Below are 17,443 nucleotides of genomic sequence, written 5' to 3' on the forward strand. Positions count from 1 at the left end.
GGGTCATCGCAATTGAAAAATTTACATTTCTCGCACCAATCATATAAACAGATATTGGATAAATTTCTTATAAAAGCCTTTTCTCATTCGATCGAATTCCCATTGAATTTAATATCTATCCATTGGGCGTTACGTCGGAACGTAGCCACGAATCATTTGGCTAAATGTAAACGTAACGTAAAAGAAATTGCCGCCTAATACAATTCTTTCCCGGTTCTACTCGCTATGTACAAATAATACGTACAGAGAAAAGTTAGACTCGCTAACTCGGTGAAAGGAAAATAATCGCGTTAAGATTACGGGATTATAAATCGCTACAATAGAGTTGATCAAATTATTATCCTTTTTCACTTTCAAAAATATATTTATGTTCGTTAAGACAGCCGCGTACAATAAGATGTAGAAAAATAACGTTAATCCGCCGAAGCGTCTTTCACGTTCGTATAACTAATTAATATTTATCATTTTTAGGAGGCAAAATAAAATTTCAATATTAAATATTTATTAAAAAGAAACACTTTTTTTGATGATCGGCCTAAAACAAAAGTTTTCCTCAATTATTACTGTCGACGAAAACCTACGACGCTTTATTACATAACGTCAATTTGCACAACACTTGCTTCCTTATCGTTTTCTTTTTATTAATTTTTCTCTTCGAGACAACACTCAAGCATCGTACGTCGAAGCGGACACGTTACCTCCATGACCGGTCCAATTTGTGTGTACAAATTGACCTTCTTCGCCGATTAATTCGTACGTATGTGCTCCAAAATAATCTCTTTGAGCTTGAAGTAAATTCGCTGGTAGCCGAGCAGTTCTAAAGCCGTCGTAAAATGCCAATGCCGTTGATAATGCGGGACTTGGTATTCCAAGGGTCACAGCATTAGAAACGACGAATCTAATGCTCTTCTGGCATTCCTTCATTGCTTTGGCAAAAAAGTCGTCCAACAGTAAATTGCTAAGTTTCGGATTTTTATCAAATGCCAATTTTATATTTCCCAAAAATGCACTATAAAAGATAATATAATGATCAGTTAACGCGTTCGAATTCACTCTGTCGATAATTTTACTCGTCATAATTACCTTCTTATAATACATCCACCCCTCCACATGAGCGCTATACCGCCGTAATTCAAATTCCACTTGTGAACCCGTGCAGCATCTCTCAGTAACATGAAGCCTTGAGCATAAGATATTATTTTCGACGCGTATAAAGCTTTTCGTAAATGTTCCAGGAACTGTTTTTTGTCGCCTTCGTACAGGGTATCATCCGGTCCTTTCAACACTTTGTTAGCTTCTAATCTTTCATTTTTCAGGGAGGAAAGGCATCTTGCAAAAACTGACTCTCCGATTAATGTCACAGGTATACCGTAGTCCAATGCCGCTATGGCCGTCCATTTACCCGTTCCTTTTTGTCCCGCCGTATCCCTTATACGTTCCAACAGATAGCCCTTCTCGTCCTTGTATTTAAGAATATCTCTGGTTATTTCAATAAGAAATGAATCCAATTCCCCTTTGTTCCATTCGTTAAAAACCTCGCTCATTTCTTTTTGATCCAATTGCAAACCATCTCTCATGATATGATAGGCTTCGCAAATAAGTTGCATGTCACCATATTCGATACCATTGTGTACCATTTTTACAAAGTGTCCTGCACCGGTTTCACCTACCCAATCGCAACAGGGCTCCCCGTCAGCCTTAGCGCATATCGCCTGGAAACGTACGTCTTGATGAAATGATTAATGACATAAGGAGTATTACGAAACGAAAAATTATTTAGCAATTGCTTTATTACTTGAAAGATTTCCTTGATATGCGGCCAAGCTTTAGGATTACCACCGGGCATTAAGGAGGGCCCATATCGTGCTCCATCTTCTCCTCCGCTTACTCCACTTCCAACAAAATGTATTCCCTTTTTCTCTAAATATATCGTTCTTCTTTCAGTATCTTGATATTCGGAATTACCACCGTCAATGATAATATCTCCGGGAGATAACAAAGGCACAAGCTGTTCGATAAATGCATCTACGGCGGAGCCAGCTGCGAACGTACCCAAGACTCTTACGAAAATTTATTCATTTACGTCGACGTACAAGGAATATTTAATTTAATCTACGTTTACTACGAACGAACACGTTATGGGCCAAATCAATCATTTGCTCTTTCTACAAAATCTTTTCGATTACATACATTTTGTATTACAACGATACGTTATAAAAATATTTCAATATTTGTATTAGACCTAAAGCAAATAATTATCAAAATTTCAATACTTTTATTATCAAAGCGAGTATCATAAAACTTAATCGACAATTAACCAACTAAATTGAACGGTTTTCTTGCAACTGCAACACACACACACACACACACACACACACAAAAAAAATACACATGTATGAAAACATCATTGCCTTACCTTTAACTAATAACATTACTCTTCTTGGAGACTTTAGTTTACTAACCATTTCTTGCAAACTAAATGCACCAATGATTTTTGTGCCCTTAGCTTCATTTTCAAGAAATGCCTTTACCTTATCCGTTGTACGATTGTAGGCACAAACGACAAAGCCATGATCATTCATATTCAATATAAGATTTTGTCCCATAACGGCTAAGCCGATTAATGCGATATCTGCAGTGCTGAAATTTTCCAAATGAAATCCCTTGCAATGAAAGCCTCTCATGAAAAATGTTCACTCTCTCATTTAAATATATATCTCATACGTTATCTCTCAATTAAATGTTGATATATCTTTTGTACAAATGGAAGAAAAATCGTCGAATTCGTATGTAATATAAATTAATTAAGCTTTTTATATTTTAATATATATATTAAATATCAAATTAATAAAGATTACTTACGGTTGCGTCATTTCTTTTCAAAAATTAATTAACGAAAATATTCTTCGGAAGGATAATAAGCAGCAACAAGTGGCCATATATACCTATGTCTGACGAATGTCCAACTAACACAGCACATAATAATCATGTATTCGCAGAGTCATCAGACATCAATAAGCCAATCATAACGCACATATCCTCGGCATTCTAGCTGGGATACTACCGCTACTACCACTAATGCGCTTAAATCGAATTTCACAATATATTACGCAAGCAAGCCTCCAAAATTCTTCCTTTGTGGTATGTCATGTATGCGACGGTGTGTGTGTGCATGCGTATACACACCAACACGCGCGCGCGCGCGTACATATGCGATCTTTTTTTTGTCGCTACTTTTTTACCGAACTGAAAATTCATCACATTTTTTATATCAATATCATATACGTAGATTTGAAAGGAAAAGAAAAACCCAACTATTCTGTTTTTTTTTTATATAACATGTATTACTTCCATTTCTGCCGATTAAGCATAATCGTTATAAAGGAAACCGATGTTACGCGTATATATACAATATGTCTATTATACTCATTGATATTAAACAATTACGCATATTTTATCCGTGTAATTTTACATTCGCTCAAGAACATGCGTCATCAAGGAAGATTAATAACTCAAGAGAAATGCGTCATTGTGATAAATACGTTCGTATCTATTTATCTCTTTGTGTGTGCGCGCGTATGAAAAATCAAATTGCATATCGTTTAAAAAAAATTGCATATCGTTGCATAAATCACGTTTTCATAAGCAAAAACACATAGTAACGATGAGATTTTTTTTAAAGAAAGCGCGCTAACAGTACCTCTAATGTCGACTCACTAGTTGGCGCTGTAATATATATAAAAATGGAATTTTTATATATATTGCAGCTAGATGTGTATAGTTTAGTTAGAACTTTCGCCTTCAGATGGCGGCGTTCAATAATCCTTCATTTGCTTTTAACTCTATTTTCATCGAACTAGTATTACTTATCGCACCTAATCTTACATATTGCTTTTTCGTTAACGTCTTTAATAACATTCATAAATATTTTGTAACGATGACTATAATATTGGGAAAAGAGTAAAAAAAGAAAAAATGTAATTGCGAATAGACATTGAAATTTCTATAAAATTCACTATTTATATTCATTTAGAATTTATAAATTTAAGAAAAATATATCCAAAGAGTAACTATCTATTAAATTACTCTCCCTTTTACGATATAATGGAAATATCAAATTCGAATTATTGTATAAGAAATTTGAATCTTGTGGAGTATCGTTCTGGAGAGAGTCCTTCCGTACTCGATACTTTCGATTACTTAACATTTCGTTGAACGATCCATGCACTTCATATGCAACATTATAGTTTCGTTTCGAGTATTTACCAGTCAAGAGTAGTTGCAACTATGAAGAGTAAATCATCATTTAGGAATTCTAATGTATCTATCTATCTATCTATCTATCTATCTATCTATCTATCTATCTATATATATAGATATGGACGTTTGATTGGCAGGGAAATATCGTTTTACGCGCGCTCAACGCTTTCTAGTAGTTCTCCTCCAATCGGCGCATGGTAATATCTCGTATCGTCATACCTGCAAACTCGGATTGGGCCAATCAGTATGTAGGGGCATTTTAATCGCATATGCAACATGTCGCGATCGTCTTAATTAGATTAGGGAATGTTCGCCTAAAATTACTCCATTTAACAGTTTATCTAATTGTACTTGCAACAGTTGGAAAACCATCGTGCATTTCTCATTTCTACGGTACACCGGTCGTTGACATGAGGCTGCAAAATATCGTGCAAATGAGAAAGAGTGAAGTGATGGAAAGCTGGACATAACCCTGTAACAATGAGATGGATGTCCTATTTCTAAGTCGAAATACATTCTCTTTATCGTAATCAAGGCTGCAAACGAGGAAGAGACAGAGAGGGAAAGAGAGAGAGAGAGAGAGAGAGAGAGAGAGAGAGAGAGAGTTACCGAGCGCGGTTTTTCGAATTATTTTGGAACTGTGGGCTCAATATGGGATTGCTATTTGCAAAGTTGTGGAGTCTCTTTGGTAACGAAGGTAAAAGCGATCTTTTTTGAGTAATCCAATATTTATGCCTTGCTTCTTTCTTCTTGTGAAAGTGACATTTTCACAAATTTATTAAATTTTTACCGTCTTGATTTTAATATATATCCATTATCTTTGTTATTTGTAACTTTTTTGTATTATTTACAATTGTAAAACTACATACAAGTGGATTATACAAGAGTAAGAAATGCTTGGTCATGGCCATATTTTGTGGCCTCTTCCACTTGTATTACTTAATTACTTGCTAAGTTGACATATTACATGTTTCTACGTTCTACGCGATGTATTCATTCATATGTTACAAATTTACATTTACTACTACATTACTACTTGTATATATAAATTTTATCGAAAAAATAAATCATTTTTCAGAACATAAAATAGTTATGGTAGGATTGGACAACGCCGGTAAAACAACCATATTATATCAATTTCTAATGAACGAGGTTGTTCATACGTCCCCGACTATTGGTTCAAATGTAGAAGAAGTAGTATGGAAGAATATTCATTTCATAATGTGGGATTTAGGGGGACAGCAGAGCTTAAGGGCCGCATGGTCTACTTATTACACGAATACAGAATTCATAATTATGGTTATAGACAGCACAGATAGAGAGAGACTCGGTGTGATAAGAGAAGAATTGTATTCTATGTTAAATCACGAGGAACTTAGCAAAGCTAATGTTTTAGTTTATGCTAATAAGCAGGACTTGAAGGGTAGTATGACAGCCGCTGAAATTTCAAGGCAACTAGATTTAACGTCGATCAAAAAACATCAGTGGCACATACAAAGCTGTTGTGCTCTCACGGGAGAAGGGTAAATATTTCTTTCTTTCTTTCTTTCTTCATTCTTTCATGCTTTGCATTATTATGTTATGCTCGCGCGCTCTCTCTCTCTCTCTCTCTCTCTACACACACACACACACACACACACACACACGTATATACATACACTATTCGGTAGAGAAGAATTCTTGTTAGATGCGGCAAGTACGAATACGATCGTATAATATTGATAAAATAATTGACATTGTAGACTCTATCAAGGACTGGAATGGATCGTTGGACGTCTCAAGAAGACATGACGTACATTATGAGAATTTGTCATAAATTCGACGGAATAACTAAACTGTATAATATGTGATTAGCGCGAGTTAGTATCGTTGCTACTTTGATGGTCGTACACATATTGGAAAAAATAATTTTATGACGTTTTAAAATGATACATTAATTTATAGTACGATGATCAAAGTATAACTGCATATACCGAGACAATTACCGTAGCAAATGTTCAATGTATTTCAGAGTGGACGGGCAAAAAATTTATTTATTTTCAATAAAATAATAATACACGCTCGCGTTTCCTGATATAAAAACGTGAAAATAATTGTGGAGAAAAGATGAATTATCGATAGGCATAAAAGAAAAAAAAAAGAAAAAAAAAAAAAGAAAAAAAAGAAGAAAAAAAAAGAGCGAAGCTGAAGAAAATTGTAAAATATAAAATAGGAGGTTTCCCATGATGTATAATGCTTGATTAATTTTACAATATTACAGATATGTTAAAATATGTGTTGTTTTACGTTTAAGTAACATGCATTTTCAAGAGTGATAACTGCCAAGTCTTATTCCTCGTTCGCACATATTTCATATATCATTTAATTCCCGCAAGTACTATCCAATAATAAACTATCGGGGTTATTATAAGAAAAAGAAGCGCAATTGGAAGAATCTAAAATAAATTCTTGAAAATAGAATCCGACCCGTTCACTTGTGCTTATAACAAATGCCGAAGCCGCAGGAAGTACTTGTTTACATACAAAGAGAATATCATCGTTTGGCTTCTTATGCAAAAGTAAAAGGTACATCTTTGTACATAGTTTTTATACACTTTATTAACGATAAGCGACTGTAAAAAAAAAAAAGAGAGAAAAAAAAAGAAAAAAAGAAATAAAGAAAAAAGAAAAAAAAAGGAAAAAACTACAGAAAAGAAGAAGAAGAAGAAGAAGAAGAAGAAGAAAAAAGTAAGGTCAGCAAGTATAGCTCCAATCTGTAACATATTTTTAACATTTCTGTATCAAATTTTAAGCAGATTTCGAACCGTGCAAACAGCTGTAAGACTTCATAACAAGGATAGATAACTGAGGGACGGGTGTTTGCTGGGAAAATCTAATTTGACTTGTGCGTTACAAATAATCTTAATTAAATTAATACACTTAATACGAAACGATACAAATTCATTTCTGTGTAATTATATATTATGGAACAAAAAGTTTTATTTATTAATTAATTAAAAATATATTGTTTTAATGTTCAATCAACGGCTCTTTGATAATAATTTGTATGCAGCTAGAAATATTACTGCGTCAGGTTTGCGTTACTTGGACAATATTCAGTCAAGATGTTAACAATATTGAGTATCAATATAATGAACGTTGATTAAATTTAATTGAGAAAATGTTAAACATCATTGTATAAGATAAATGCCGTCTAAAGTCAAGAGTGAGAATCTTACGTATAAAATAATTTTCTCATATTGAGAAATGACACTTGAAAATAACGAACTATCGCGCATACCTATAATAATTGCACTTTCCTGCACATCGTATATGTGAACATACATACGTTATTTTCTCTTTAATCGAAATTTTGTCAAAGTGTTTCAATGATATAATTGTTGATAGAAACGTGGCTAAAACTAGTATTATCGAATCGAAGATTTTTATCACCTTGAGTTATTTTCTTATTTGAATTAGTTAAAAAAAAACAGGACGAAGACAGCGTGTTATAAAGCGTGTGTGCGTTACATGTATATATATGTATATATATATATGTATGTGATATATATATATATATATATGTGTGTGTGTGTGTGTGTGTGTATATGTATATGCATATATGTACATACAGAGAGAGAGAGAGAGAGAGAGAGAGAGAGAGAGAGAGAGAGAGAGAGAGAGAGAGAGAGAGAGAGAGAATCATGTTCAATTTAATAAAGCAGGCGAACCTGTTTCCTACGACATTGTTCAAAATCACACGAAATCGTTAGATCTCTTCTATCCGTCTTCCTCTTTTAAAATTTTGATACTACGTACAAGTGATGATCTCTTTTTGTTCCGATAGTATCACTTTTGAAAAATATTAACATGAAAATGAAGGATCCGTACGGAACCCGTACGGAAAAAGTACGCGTGGTTTAAATTTATAATAAAATCTCTGCATTAAATTACATAATAAATTAGAGATAATGAGGAGGGCTGCAATAAAGTTGCACTTATTGGTAATTCCATTATCTTGGATAGATACGTTCTGCGCCGTGACGTTATTAATAAATAGTAAATAGCGAATAAAATGTATTTTAAAGGAAAATGCAAAGAAATATTAGAATTTACTTAATTTCCCGTCTGTCTATCATATATGAAACGAAAGTTTGATGTAATATCGTATTAAGAATCGATCGGTTGTTTAAGAGTTGACGTCCTTGTACTTGTGCATTTATCAGATTAGGTATTAAGAAGAAATGATTGCGTATATCGCATATTATTTTTAAATATCTATTTATTTTCATGTTTATTATAAATAAAGAATCGCACACACTCATACATCCTCATAACAGTGGATCTACCACTGGTCATCCTTCTTAATTTACGCATATCTCGTACTGGCTCGGTATAAGACCGATTAAATTTTATTAGTATGTTTGAGAAAATCTAAAACCAACAACCTGTGCCATAGTAAGCACTTTGAACGATATTTAATTAAGTATATAGTTAGCCTTGTAAGTGTTTTCTGTTACGGAGACTATTAGGTAGTGAAAATATCGCGATATACTTGAACTTCCTGAGCAAGTGAAATAATATGTGCATCTCTAATTGTAAGATGTTGTAACGATATGTAGCACCTTGTACATACATATTACCGCTAACTAATATACCACCTAATATTGTTTTTGTCCTTTGAAAAATGAGAGACAAGGAATTTAATATTTATATCAATCAAGAGGTGTATTATAAGATTCTAAAAAATAAAAACGCGCGTAATTTTGGGCAGTGTTCATTGAATTATCGGACGATGACAACGACGATGACGATCATGTTCTTTTAACAATAAGCGCTATGCGCTACTATGCTGTATCTAATATTGCGTTGATTATTTATTTAATTGAAACGCTCAGTTATCTTTCGATATTGGATTTATTACCGCCTTTTATCTCTGTATAGATACTAGAATTAGTATCTGGTTTTATTCCATGTTATTATCATGTGAATATCAAGCGGCAACTATTTACATATATCTATTACCTTACCTATGAGACTGCCGTTTTTAATATTTTTCCTTCATTCGGCAGTTATTACGTACTTTTATTTCCAATTATACGTATGTTTTTTTTTTTTATTTCACGATGCTCGAAAAGCGAAAAGACGCAAGCCGCACTTGAGTCTAAGAAAATGCGGCTAGTGTCCTTTTGTAAAATCGACATCGCGTCACAAGACGGGAGATGATTCGTTCTCTCGTAGCCTTTAATACATCCGTTAGGTCCATCCGTTAAGCGGCTTAATTAAAAATGATATTCCCTTGGGGTCGTATCAAAATGAAGTTAAAACTGACTCGTAGAGCTTTCTCTCTCTCTCTCTCTCTCTCTCTCTCTCTCTCTCTCTCTCGCTCTCGCTCTCTCGCTCTCTCGCTCTCTCGCTCTCTCGCTCTCTCGCTCGCTCGCTCGTTCGCTCGTTCGCTCGCTCGCTCGCTCGCTCGCTCGTCGAATCGGTCGATTTTCATCGCCAAAGCTCGTAGACATCGATATAACGGTCGATGTCGGCAGATTTGATCTTAAGGTGTCTTTAATGATACTGAAACGTTGCGCGCAAACACGGGTCTCCATTTTATGCCTTAACGGCCTTCATTAGTAGATCGGTGCTCAAAGATTTGGGCCTTTCGATGGGTAAACCAAGAGCACGATCCCAAACCAAGGAGGCTAGGACGCCCAAAGCGCGCGATACTCCAAAGAGAACGGTGTAATAGTTCATTTCCTTCATACCGTAGTATTGCAAAAGTACTCCCGAATGGGCGTCTACGTTTGGCCATGGGTTCTTCACTTTTCCAGTTTCAAGAAGAATAGGAGGTACGATCTTGTAGACTTGAGCGACCAGCTAAAATTGATTATATAGTATTATAGTAAACGAGTTGGTGTACCCGCGAGTAATAAGAGACAAAAGTTTATAAATGAAAATTACCTTGAAGAGGGAATCGTCGGGCAAGTGTTTCAACGCAAATTCCCTCTGACACGTATATCTGGGATCGGTCTTCCTGAGTACAGCGTGTCCGTAACCAGGCACCACTTGGCCACTCTTCAATGTATTCCAAATGAAATCTTTGAGCTTCTCGTCGCTAGGACTGTCTCCTACTTGGGAACGTAATTTTTCCAACCATACCAAGACCTCTTGATTTGCCAAACCGTGAAGGGGCCCGGCCAAGCCGTTCATGCCGGCGGCAAAGGACAGATAAGGGTCGGACAATGCCGAGCCTACCAAGTGAGTGGTATGCGCCGAAACGTTACCACCCTCGTGATCGGAGTGGATGGTTAAATAGAGTCTCATGAGTTCTATGAACTGAGGATTGTCGTAACCGAGCATGTTTGCGAAATTCCAAGACCAATCTTTGCCCGTATCGACGGAACCCAAACCTTTGCCGTCTTTATAAATGTTTCGATATATCGTAGCGGCAATGACGGGCAATTTGGCGATTACATTCATAGAATCCTCGTAAACCGTTTCCCAATACTTGCTCTTATGGACTCCCTTGTTGTACGCTTTCACGAATTCGCTCTCGCTGTTCAATATAGTGATGGCCGCTGAGAATTGCGTCATAGGATGCAGACTCTTTGGAAAACTGTTCAAGACCGTGACTACGTGCTTCGGTAACGCACTCCTAGCTGCCCATTCCTGCGAGATCGCTTTGACTTGGGCGTCGGTTGGAACGTCTCCGGTTATAAGAAGCCAGAAAAGACCTTCCGGTAGTGGTTCAGCGCCTCCTGAAGCCTTTGGAAGGACCTTTTGGCATTCTGGGATCGACTTACCACGAAATCTAATACCTTCTTCTGGATCGAGTACGGATGGCTCCCAGACTAATCCTTTTATACCGCGCATCCCACCGTACATCTACGTATCATCGAGTTAAATCATCAATCAATCAATCGGTCATAAATACATATTATCGGGAGGTTTTTTTCCTTTTTTTATTTTCATCGCATTAGCTTATCGTAATTACCATATCGACGGTGACTTCTCCAACTTTGGTAGAGCCATGATTCTTGCGAAAGGCCTTTATGCGTTCTTGCTCCTTGGGTATCTTCTCGGATAAAACTTTCTTAAGGTCGGTCGAAGAATCGGCTAACGATCGAACGACCACAGAGCTCGTAACCGTGCTTGTCAATTTCTGAAACCAGACAAGAGAATATCTATCACATTGATATTTTCGTTAGGAACACCAGTATATCTGTTATAAAAGTGAAACTTGAGAAATGCGCAAAGATTGAGAATATGTCTATAAATTCTGAACCATTGACACGGCGGAACATACGAATTACGTAAAAGAGTTGGGGCCGTGGGGGGGGGGGGGGGGTGCATAAACGCGACGCACACGTACTACACAACGTTAATTCCAATACGTTAAAAGCGGATAACGATTCACACGCGAGCGATCCTACTTCCGCGCTGCTACGTCAGAATTTCTACTTGAAGATTAATGTGCTCTCACGAGAGTATTGAATAATGAACGAGAGAAATGTCAAACGATGAGAAGTTTATCGATCGATTTCTTAAATCGCTCCGATTTTCTCTTATCGCGTCTCATATTACGTCCGTACACAGTTCTTCTCTTTTCCTTTCAGATTAATGAATTTATGATATTATATAAACGTCGCTTATCGAGCGTACCTATAATATAATCATAGATATGAATTATCGAAGCTCGATGCAATGACAGAGCCAACGTTAACGATTTCAAAATATGACATTTCAATTAACGCGTTCTAAAGCTCTAAAGGATTTCCAAATAGCTATCCGTCGCTTCGTTAAAGCTAACTATATTCGTGTCTATGAAATTTGAAGTTAACTTTTCTTTTCTTTTCTTTTCTTTTCTTTTTCTTTCTTTTTTTTTTTTTTTTTTTTTTTTTGCCATTTTTTGGCCGAAAACGAAATAATTTCATTTAAGAACTATGCGCGATTTTTTGTGTGAAATTTTCTGATACGACGCGTGCGTGGTCATCGCTGATATCGCGTACGTGAATCGGATCGTTTGGTATGAGATAAAGTGGGGACTCGTCTTGAGGTCACGAGGTCTCGCATTAGAGGTCATTATCATGCTTAGCCTCGTGGTGGTAACACCGACGATCGTTGAAAAAAGTATCGTCGCTTGCCATCGAGTAACGCGATTGGCTCTATTTTTATTCACTCGCGTGATACTCGAGTGTGACGTTGATGGCCGTTTCTTCGTTCGTTCGTTCGTTAGATATTTTTTCGCGAAATGTAAATTCGAACTTACTTGGTACAGGCTGAATTTACTTGGTCATTATTTGTGGATAAGAAAGATGTCAGGCAATCTACCTAAATCTTTAAATTCTCAAAGGTCCCTGTCCAAAGATCGCTCCTCGTGTCACGCGCAGCTCTCTTATTATCTTTTTCCTCGATAGCACGCTCCATAAATGGACAATTATTTTTACGTAAGAATATCTATATAATCTCTACCTACTTATAATACATACAAATAATTATATATTTGGAATCTGCAATCGATCGAGGTTCGAATTGACGACATCGTTAGTTCGATGTAACTTCTATCTCAAAATAATACTTTTACATAATTTTGTCGATCAGATTTCAAATAACTATAAGATTAGAGCGCATCGTCTTTCGTTAAATTTCCGTTCCGTAACTATTTCTCTGAGAGAAACGATGAGTTTGGAACTTGGCCAGTATAAACCTAAAGATAAAATTGTTCGTATTACTTATTATATTATATAATTTAATGTTCCAACGAGTATTGGTCACGCAAATACATCAACGTAACGATACTTTAACACACGTATACTTCATAATCGTCTATGGGAAAAGTATTGTTTCCCTTTTCAAAACAATAAAAAAATAATAAGTATATGAGAACGTATTCTCGTTGCGGTTAACCGTTTGCGAAAGGATCTATCGGGTGGTTAGCGTGTAAATCGAATCAGCCATTGTCATTATCGATTATCACCGAGGCATGTAAAACGATCGAAGAATCTCTTGGATCCGACTTTAAATTTGAGAACTTGATTATGATACAACAACGATGACACAATTGGTAAGGAAACAATAACTATGAGAAATTTATCAATCGTCGATTGTAAATGTCTCGTCGTGTCGTAATCACGATAATTCATGAGACAATGGCGAACTTTTATCTCCTGGCATTTCTTCATTGATAAAACTTTTGCAATGCTATTAATAAAAAACTTTGCGCACCAATTAAAAAATTTCAACTATCTACAGTTATATCGATTCATCCTCGCGTGCACCATCTCTCGCATCTCACATTATCAGCTACTCTCGATGATCGACGAGGAAGGAACGATTATTCCTTACTATTTTTCCTCTTAGAATGAATTCCGATTAATTGAATAAGTTTGTCATTTGGTATACGTAAACATAATATCGTATAATATGTAATATATTCCCCTTCCAATAAAAAACGTGCTCGGGCCGAACGAGCGATATTTCTAAAATTAAAAATAAATATTGGGTTGCGTCCTATTTATTTGCATTGTTATATATTTATATTTTCCTAACGCTATGCAAAAATGCTTTTTCATTTTTTGTATTTTCACTCAAAAACGACATATCTCCAATTGTTATAGAATATATTATGAACGTGTCATTAATTACTATAAACCTTTTTTTTCTTTTTTTTTTTTTTTTTTTTTTTTTTTTTTTTTTTTTTTTTTTTTTTTTTTTAAGATCGCTTATTTCTTACAACGCAAAGGGAAATGTTTCCTCCGTATGCGTACCATAATACTTTGACGAGAAATAAATAAAGATTATCTTTGGATATCACCCGTTGGTACGAACATAGACGCTTACCAACTTTCACCGTCCGTTTTAACGGCATTCATTTCTATCGTTTAACAGTCTTGGAGTGTAAATCCATATGATATGCCCGGATAAATCTCTAATGAAATATTACTCTACACACTTATTTGCTTGTCGATAGGAGGAAAACAAAATGTAAACCAATCGAGAATCATAGATACGAAATAAGAATATGTAGATGTCTACCTATTTCATTAAATCCTCGAATTGTGAAAATCGTTTCCGAACGCACGCTCAAGTACGGACGCATTTTTATCAAATTATCACGCATTGACGGCATGTGTGATCAGTTGTGTGTATTATGTGCGCGCGTGTATGTGCGTTGATTAATTATTAGTAAGATAAACCACTCGACGCGCTTGATAACACTTGGTATCGTATATTACGTAATAAAGAGCGGGTTGTGAAGGGCATTGCCAGTTGGTGCACACCCGCGAATCGCAATTATCTAATTGATTTCGAGTCATGTAATCGTCGAATGGCGTTAAAACGAACGACGGAGAGTGTTGGCGGTCCGGTATCAAGAGCTCTTTATTAGTTCTGAAATATATGCTTAACGCGTATCAATGCGTGGAGGAGAGTTAAAGATCCAAACGCGCGATTAAATTTCAGATCGCTGATCGGACCTACGCGCAAGGACGTGGACCGAAATAAATTCAGACTGTTTACACGTAACGTAAACTTAAGCGTGTGTCTGTATGTATATATATATATATATATATATGTGTGTGTGTGTGTACGTATGTACGGTATGCATCTACAGAAGAAATAATTCTATCTAAAGGCGAAAGCTATACACCTTCCTCGGAAGACACTTGACGAAAAGGAAACTATTTACGAGGCGTTACTAAAAATAAAGTACGGTTTCGAGTAGAAAAGAAAGAAGCGCAACCCTGAAATAATTCGTTATGCGATTCGGAGGCCATATGCCTGTATGTCTCGATGTTAGGTAACGATCGAGCCGTTTATAAATAAGGGCAAAAGAATGTTATCTTGCCAGATTACTTGGATTAAATAAAAGGAGAGAAAAGATAGTTTCGCTCGACCGACACGCCTATGTTCTTTCTCTAATTATTCCTTTGTTAATTCTTCTTGCTTGGCTAACGCAGAAGGAAGACATTATAACAACGGAGTAAATATATCTAAGTAGAAACGGTAGAATGTGATAAGCAATTACTTTTCAATTCGAAAGAGAAGAGAAGAAAACAATCGAAACGTATTACGTAGATCGAAATAGATAGATATTTATGATCCGATCTGATCGGATCATGCTCGAGGGCGGTATGCGCTAGGCAGGTGCTATCAAGGATCGGGTCATGACCAAAGCGGATCAAGAAAATGGGTCAGATTTTTGACCTCGAAATGTTGCTAAACTTAGCCGAAGTCTTGCAAAATCGCCATTCTCTATCATACTACTTATATTCTTCAATGAACTCTCTCTCTCTCTCTCTCTCTCTCTCTCTCTCTCTCTCTCCGTCCCTGTTCTCAACCTCTCTCTGGGCCAACTTTTCTCTTGGCTCTTCCATCGACAAATATGGGATAAATTTGAAGAAAAAAAGAAAAAGAATAGATGGAAAGAACTTTAATAAAGCTCGCGAATGAACGATTCAAACAAGGACGAGTCTCACGAGGAACAAAAGATTCCATTACGAGGTAGATCACGTAAGCGAAGATACATATTCCGTGAAAAGAAACACACGCGTCTCGTATTTTTAGACGAACCAAGAAGTCATCATGTCCCACATACTTCCACCTTGTCGCATATGAGGGCTGAAAGAAACTCTAATCGATTCTATCGATTAGATAACGAGTTAAATTTTTCATTCCTCGGTGATAATTATAAAATTGGTTCGAACGTTTGCTCGTAACAGTATGAATAGCTAATACAACGAACGTAAAATTTGGCGCGAACAAGAAATTCCTTCCTATGTGCTTGATGGGTACTTTTTCATAGAGAATGCGGGACTTTTTAAATTCTCAAGCCTGCCTGTCTGTCTCTTTAAATGGAGAAAGAATATCTGTCCACGACCGGAGACAGATATTGCCGATCGGTCGGCAACGACAATTTTATTACATAACTAGAGATGACATTGATCGAACTCTTGGTCGGTAAGCTAGACGTATTACTGACGGAATACCTAAAATATAGAAGTGTCAGGAAATCAAATCAATCTGCATATATATTGCGTTTATCGCAGAGCAAAAAATTCGACTCGTCGTCGTCGTCGTCGTCGTCGTCGTCTTACACCGGAGCGCATCCGCAGTTTGCGCGTCGAATAACGAGGGGCACCCTCTTTCCAGTAGCTCGTTCCAATAGGTACGCTCTCTTCTTTTCTCACGCTCTTCGTCAGAGGGAGATAGAGAGATGGAAATAGAGGGACAGGCACAGGGTGGAAGGGAGGGAGAGCAGAAATATCGAGTTTAAGATTTTCATTCCTTTGTGGACGCAGAATAGGGTGAATATTAAAAAAGAAATCGAAAATTATCGTATATTCGTCGTTGGAGATGTTCAATAATGGTAGGTAATGTCGGTCGATAAAATGAACGAACGAACGAACGAACGAACGAACGAACGAGCGAGCGAGCGAGCGAACGGACGAACGAACGAGCGAACGAACGAACGAACGAACGCCCTCCTCGAACATCAGAGTCTCTTTAGCCTTTTTCTGCCGTGTCGTGAAAATATCGAGATAATCGCAGAGAAAGAGAGCGAGAGACAAAGGGGAAACGGAAATCGATCGACCTCCACCTTTTCTCGTGAAAATTACAAAGATCCGTGAAAATTACAAGTCGAAGTAGGTCTCGCGAAACAAAATGAAAGGTTGGGAATGCGAACCTCCCTCGACACCTGCCACAGATCGTTCGAATTTCGCACCGAAATTGAAAACGTGTCGTCGTTTCTTTAAAGATTTATTCAAATCTTCCACATTCTCCTGATCTTTATATAATAATACGATGGAAATATGAACGATGGATAATAATTCGTCGCTTACCTGTAATTCGAGACATCGTTTGGAACTAAAACGAAACAGTGCCATCGTCCTTACTATCCTGAAGTCGTAGATCCTCTTAAATAATTTACCGACAAACTGACCAACCAATCAAGGAAGCAACTGACCACGCGGAGCTCTGGCGCTCAACTCAACCGACTCGTCACGTCTCTCCTCCTTCCGCTAAGAGTTTTCGAGCTCGCGCACGCGTACTAAGTCTTCTCCTTCTCGTATTACGATAACGCCAATGGAAAGTACCCGGAATTCTTTCGAAATTTTCACGATATTTTCACGAGCTTCTACGATTCGAGTCTTTGGTTTTTTTTTTGTTTTTTTTTTTTCTTTTTTTCTTTTTTTTCTGAACCGTTATC

The 17,443-nt window shown here is 36.6% G+C and overlaps 3 protein-coding genes across 4 annotated transcripts; 1 reads left to right on the forward strand and 2 right to left on the reverse strand.

Annotated features, from left to right (window-relative positions):
- Nucleotides 1–480: 480 nt before the first annotated feature.
- Nucleotides 481–3,367, reverse strand: LOC124948180 (6-phosphogluconate dehydrogenase, decarboxylating). Of its 2 annotated transcripts, none has more exons than XM_047491462.1 (5): nucleotides 2,863–3,367; nucleotides 2,417–2,752; nucleotides 1,796–2,040; nucleotides 1,084–1,712; nucleotides 481–1,009 (listed from the first exon to the last, which is right to left on the reverse strand). In XM_047491462.1, exons 2-5 carry the CDS (start codon nucleotides 2,682–2,684, stop codon nucleotides 667–669), a joined length of 1,485 nt encoding a protein of 494 aa, XP_047347418.1. In that variant the 5' UTR covers nucleotides 2,685–2,752; nucleotides 2,863–3,367; the 3' UTR covers nucleotides 481–666. The 2 variants fall into 2 exon arrangements, with proteins under 2 accessions (XP_047347418.1, XP_047347419.1); XM_047491463.1 differs by having other exon boundaries at nucleotides 2,417–2,640; nucleotides 2,863–3,360.
- A 1,140-nt stretch (nucleotides 3,368–4,507) lies between these two features.
- On the forward strand, nucleotides 4,508–8,563 carry LOC124948198 (ADP-ribosylation factor-like protein 5B). Its single transcript, XM_047491507.1, has 3 exons — nucleotides 4,508–4,957; nucleotides 5,339–5,783; nucleotides 6,003–8,563. Exons 1-3 carry the CDS (start codon nucleotides 4,912–4,914, stop codon nucleotides 6,049–6,051), a joined length of 540 nt encoding a protein of 179 aa, XP_047347463.1. The 5' UTR covers nucleotides 4,508–4,911; the 3' UTR covers nucleotides 6,052–8,563.
- Nucleotides 8,504–17,244, reverse strand: LOC124948182 (probable citrate synthase 2, mitochondrial). The gene is made up of 4 exons (XM_047491465.1): nucleotides 17,076–17,244; nucleotides 11,228–11,395; nucleotides 10,195–11,118; nucleotides 8,504–10,110 (listed from the first exon to the last, which is right to left on the reverse strand). The coding sequence occupies exons 1-4, from the start codon at nucleotides 17,118–17,120 to the stop codon at nucleotides 9,844–9,846; spliced, it is 1,404 nt and encodes a 467-aa protein (XP_047347421.1). The 5' UTR covers nucleotides 17,121–17,244; the 3' UTR covers nucleotides 8,504–9,843.
- Between the last annotated feature and the right edge of the window lie 199 nt (nucleotides 17,245–17,443).

This window comes from Vespa velutina, chromosome 3 (assembly GCF_912470025.1).
Source record: "Vespa velutina chromosome 3, iVesVel2.1, whole genome shotgun sequence".
Taxonomy (NCBI): Eukaryota; Metazoa; Arthropoda; class Insecta; order Hymenoptera; family Vespidae; genus Vespa; species Vespa velutina.

Bases quoted from the DNA above. Each gene is read 5' to 3' on its own strand.
- LOC124948180 (XM_047491462.1), bottom strand. From the start codon at position 2,684: ATGAGAGGCTTTCATTGCAAGGGATTTCATTTGGAAAATTTCAGCACT. The intron at 2,041-2,416 runs GTAAGGCAATGA...GTACGTTCGCAG, and splicing joins AGTAATGTTATTAGTTAAAG to CTGGCTCCGCCGTAGATGCA. The intron at 1,713-1,795 runs GTAATAAAGCAA...GTACGTTTCCAG, and splicing joins ATATCAAGGAAATCTTTCAA to GCGATATGCGCTAAGGCTGA.
- LOC124948198 (XM_047491507.1), top strand. From the start codon at position 4,912: ATGGGATTGCTATTTGCAAAGTTGTGGAGTCTCTTTGGTAACGAAG. The intron at 4,958-5,338 runs GTAAAAGCGATC...ATCATTTTTCAG, and splicing joins GAGTCTCTTTGGTAACGAAG to AACATAAAATAGTTATGGTA. The intron at 5,784-6,002 runs GTAAATATTTCT...TTGACATTGTAG, and splicing joins TGTGCTCTCACGGGAGAAGG to ACTCTATCAAGGACTGGAAT.
- LOC124948182 (XM_047491465.1), bottom strand. From the start codon at position 17,120: ATGGCACTGTTTCGTTTTAGTTCCAAACGATGTCTCGAATTACAG. The intron at 11,396-17,075 runs GTAAGCGACGAA...GTCTGGTTTCAG, and splicing joins AACGATGTCTCGAATTACAG to AAATTGACAAGCACGGTTAC. The intron at 10,111-10,194 runs GTAATTTTCATT...AATCAATTTTAG, and splicing joins CCGACGATTCCCTCTTCAAG to CTGGTCGCTCAAGTCTACAA.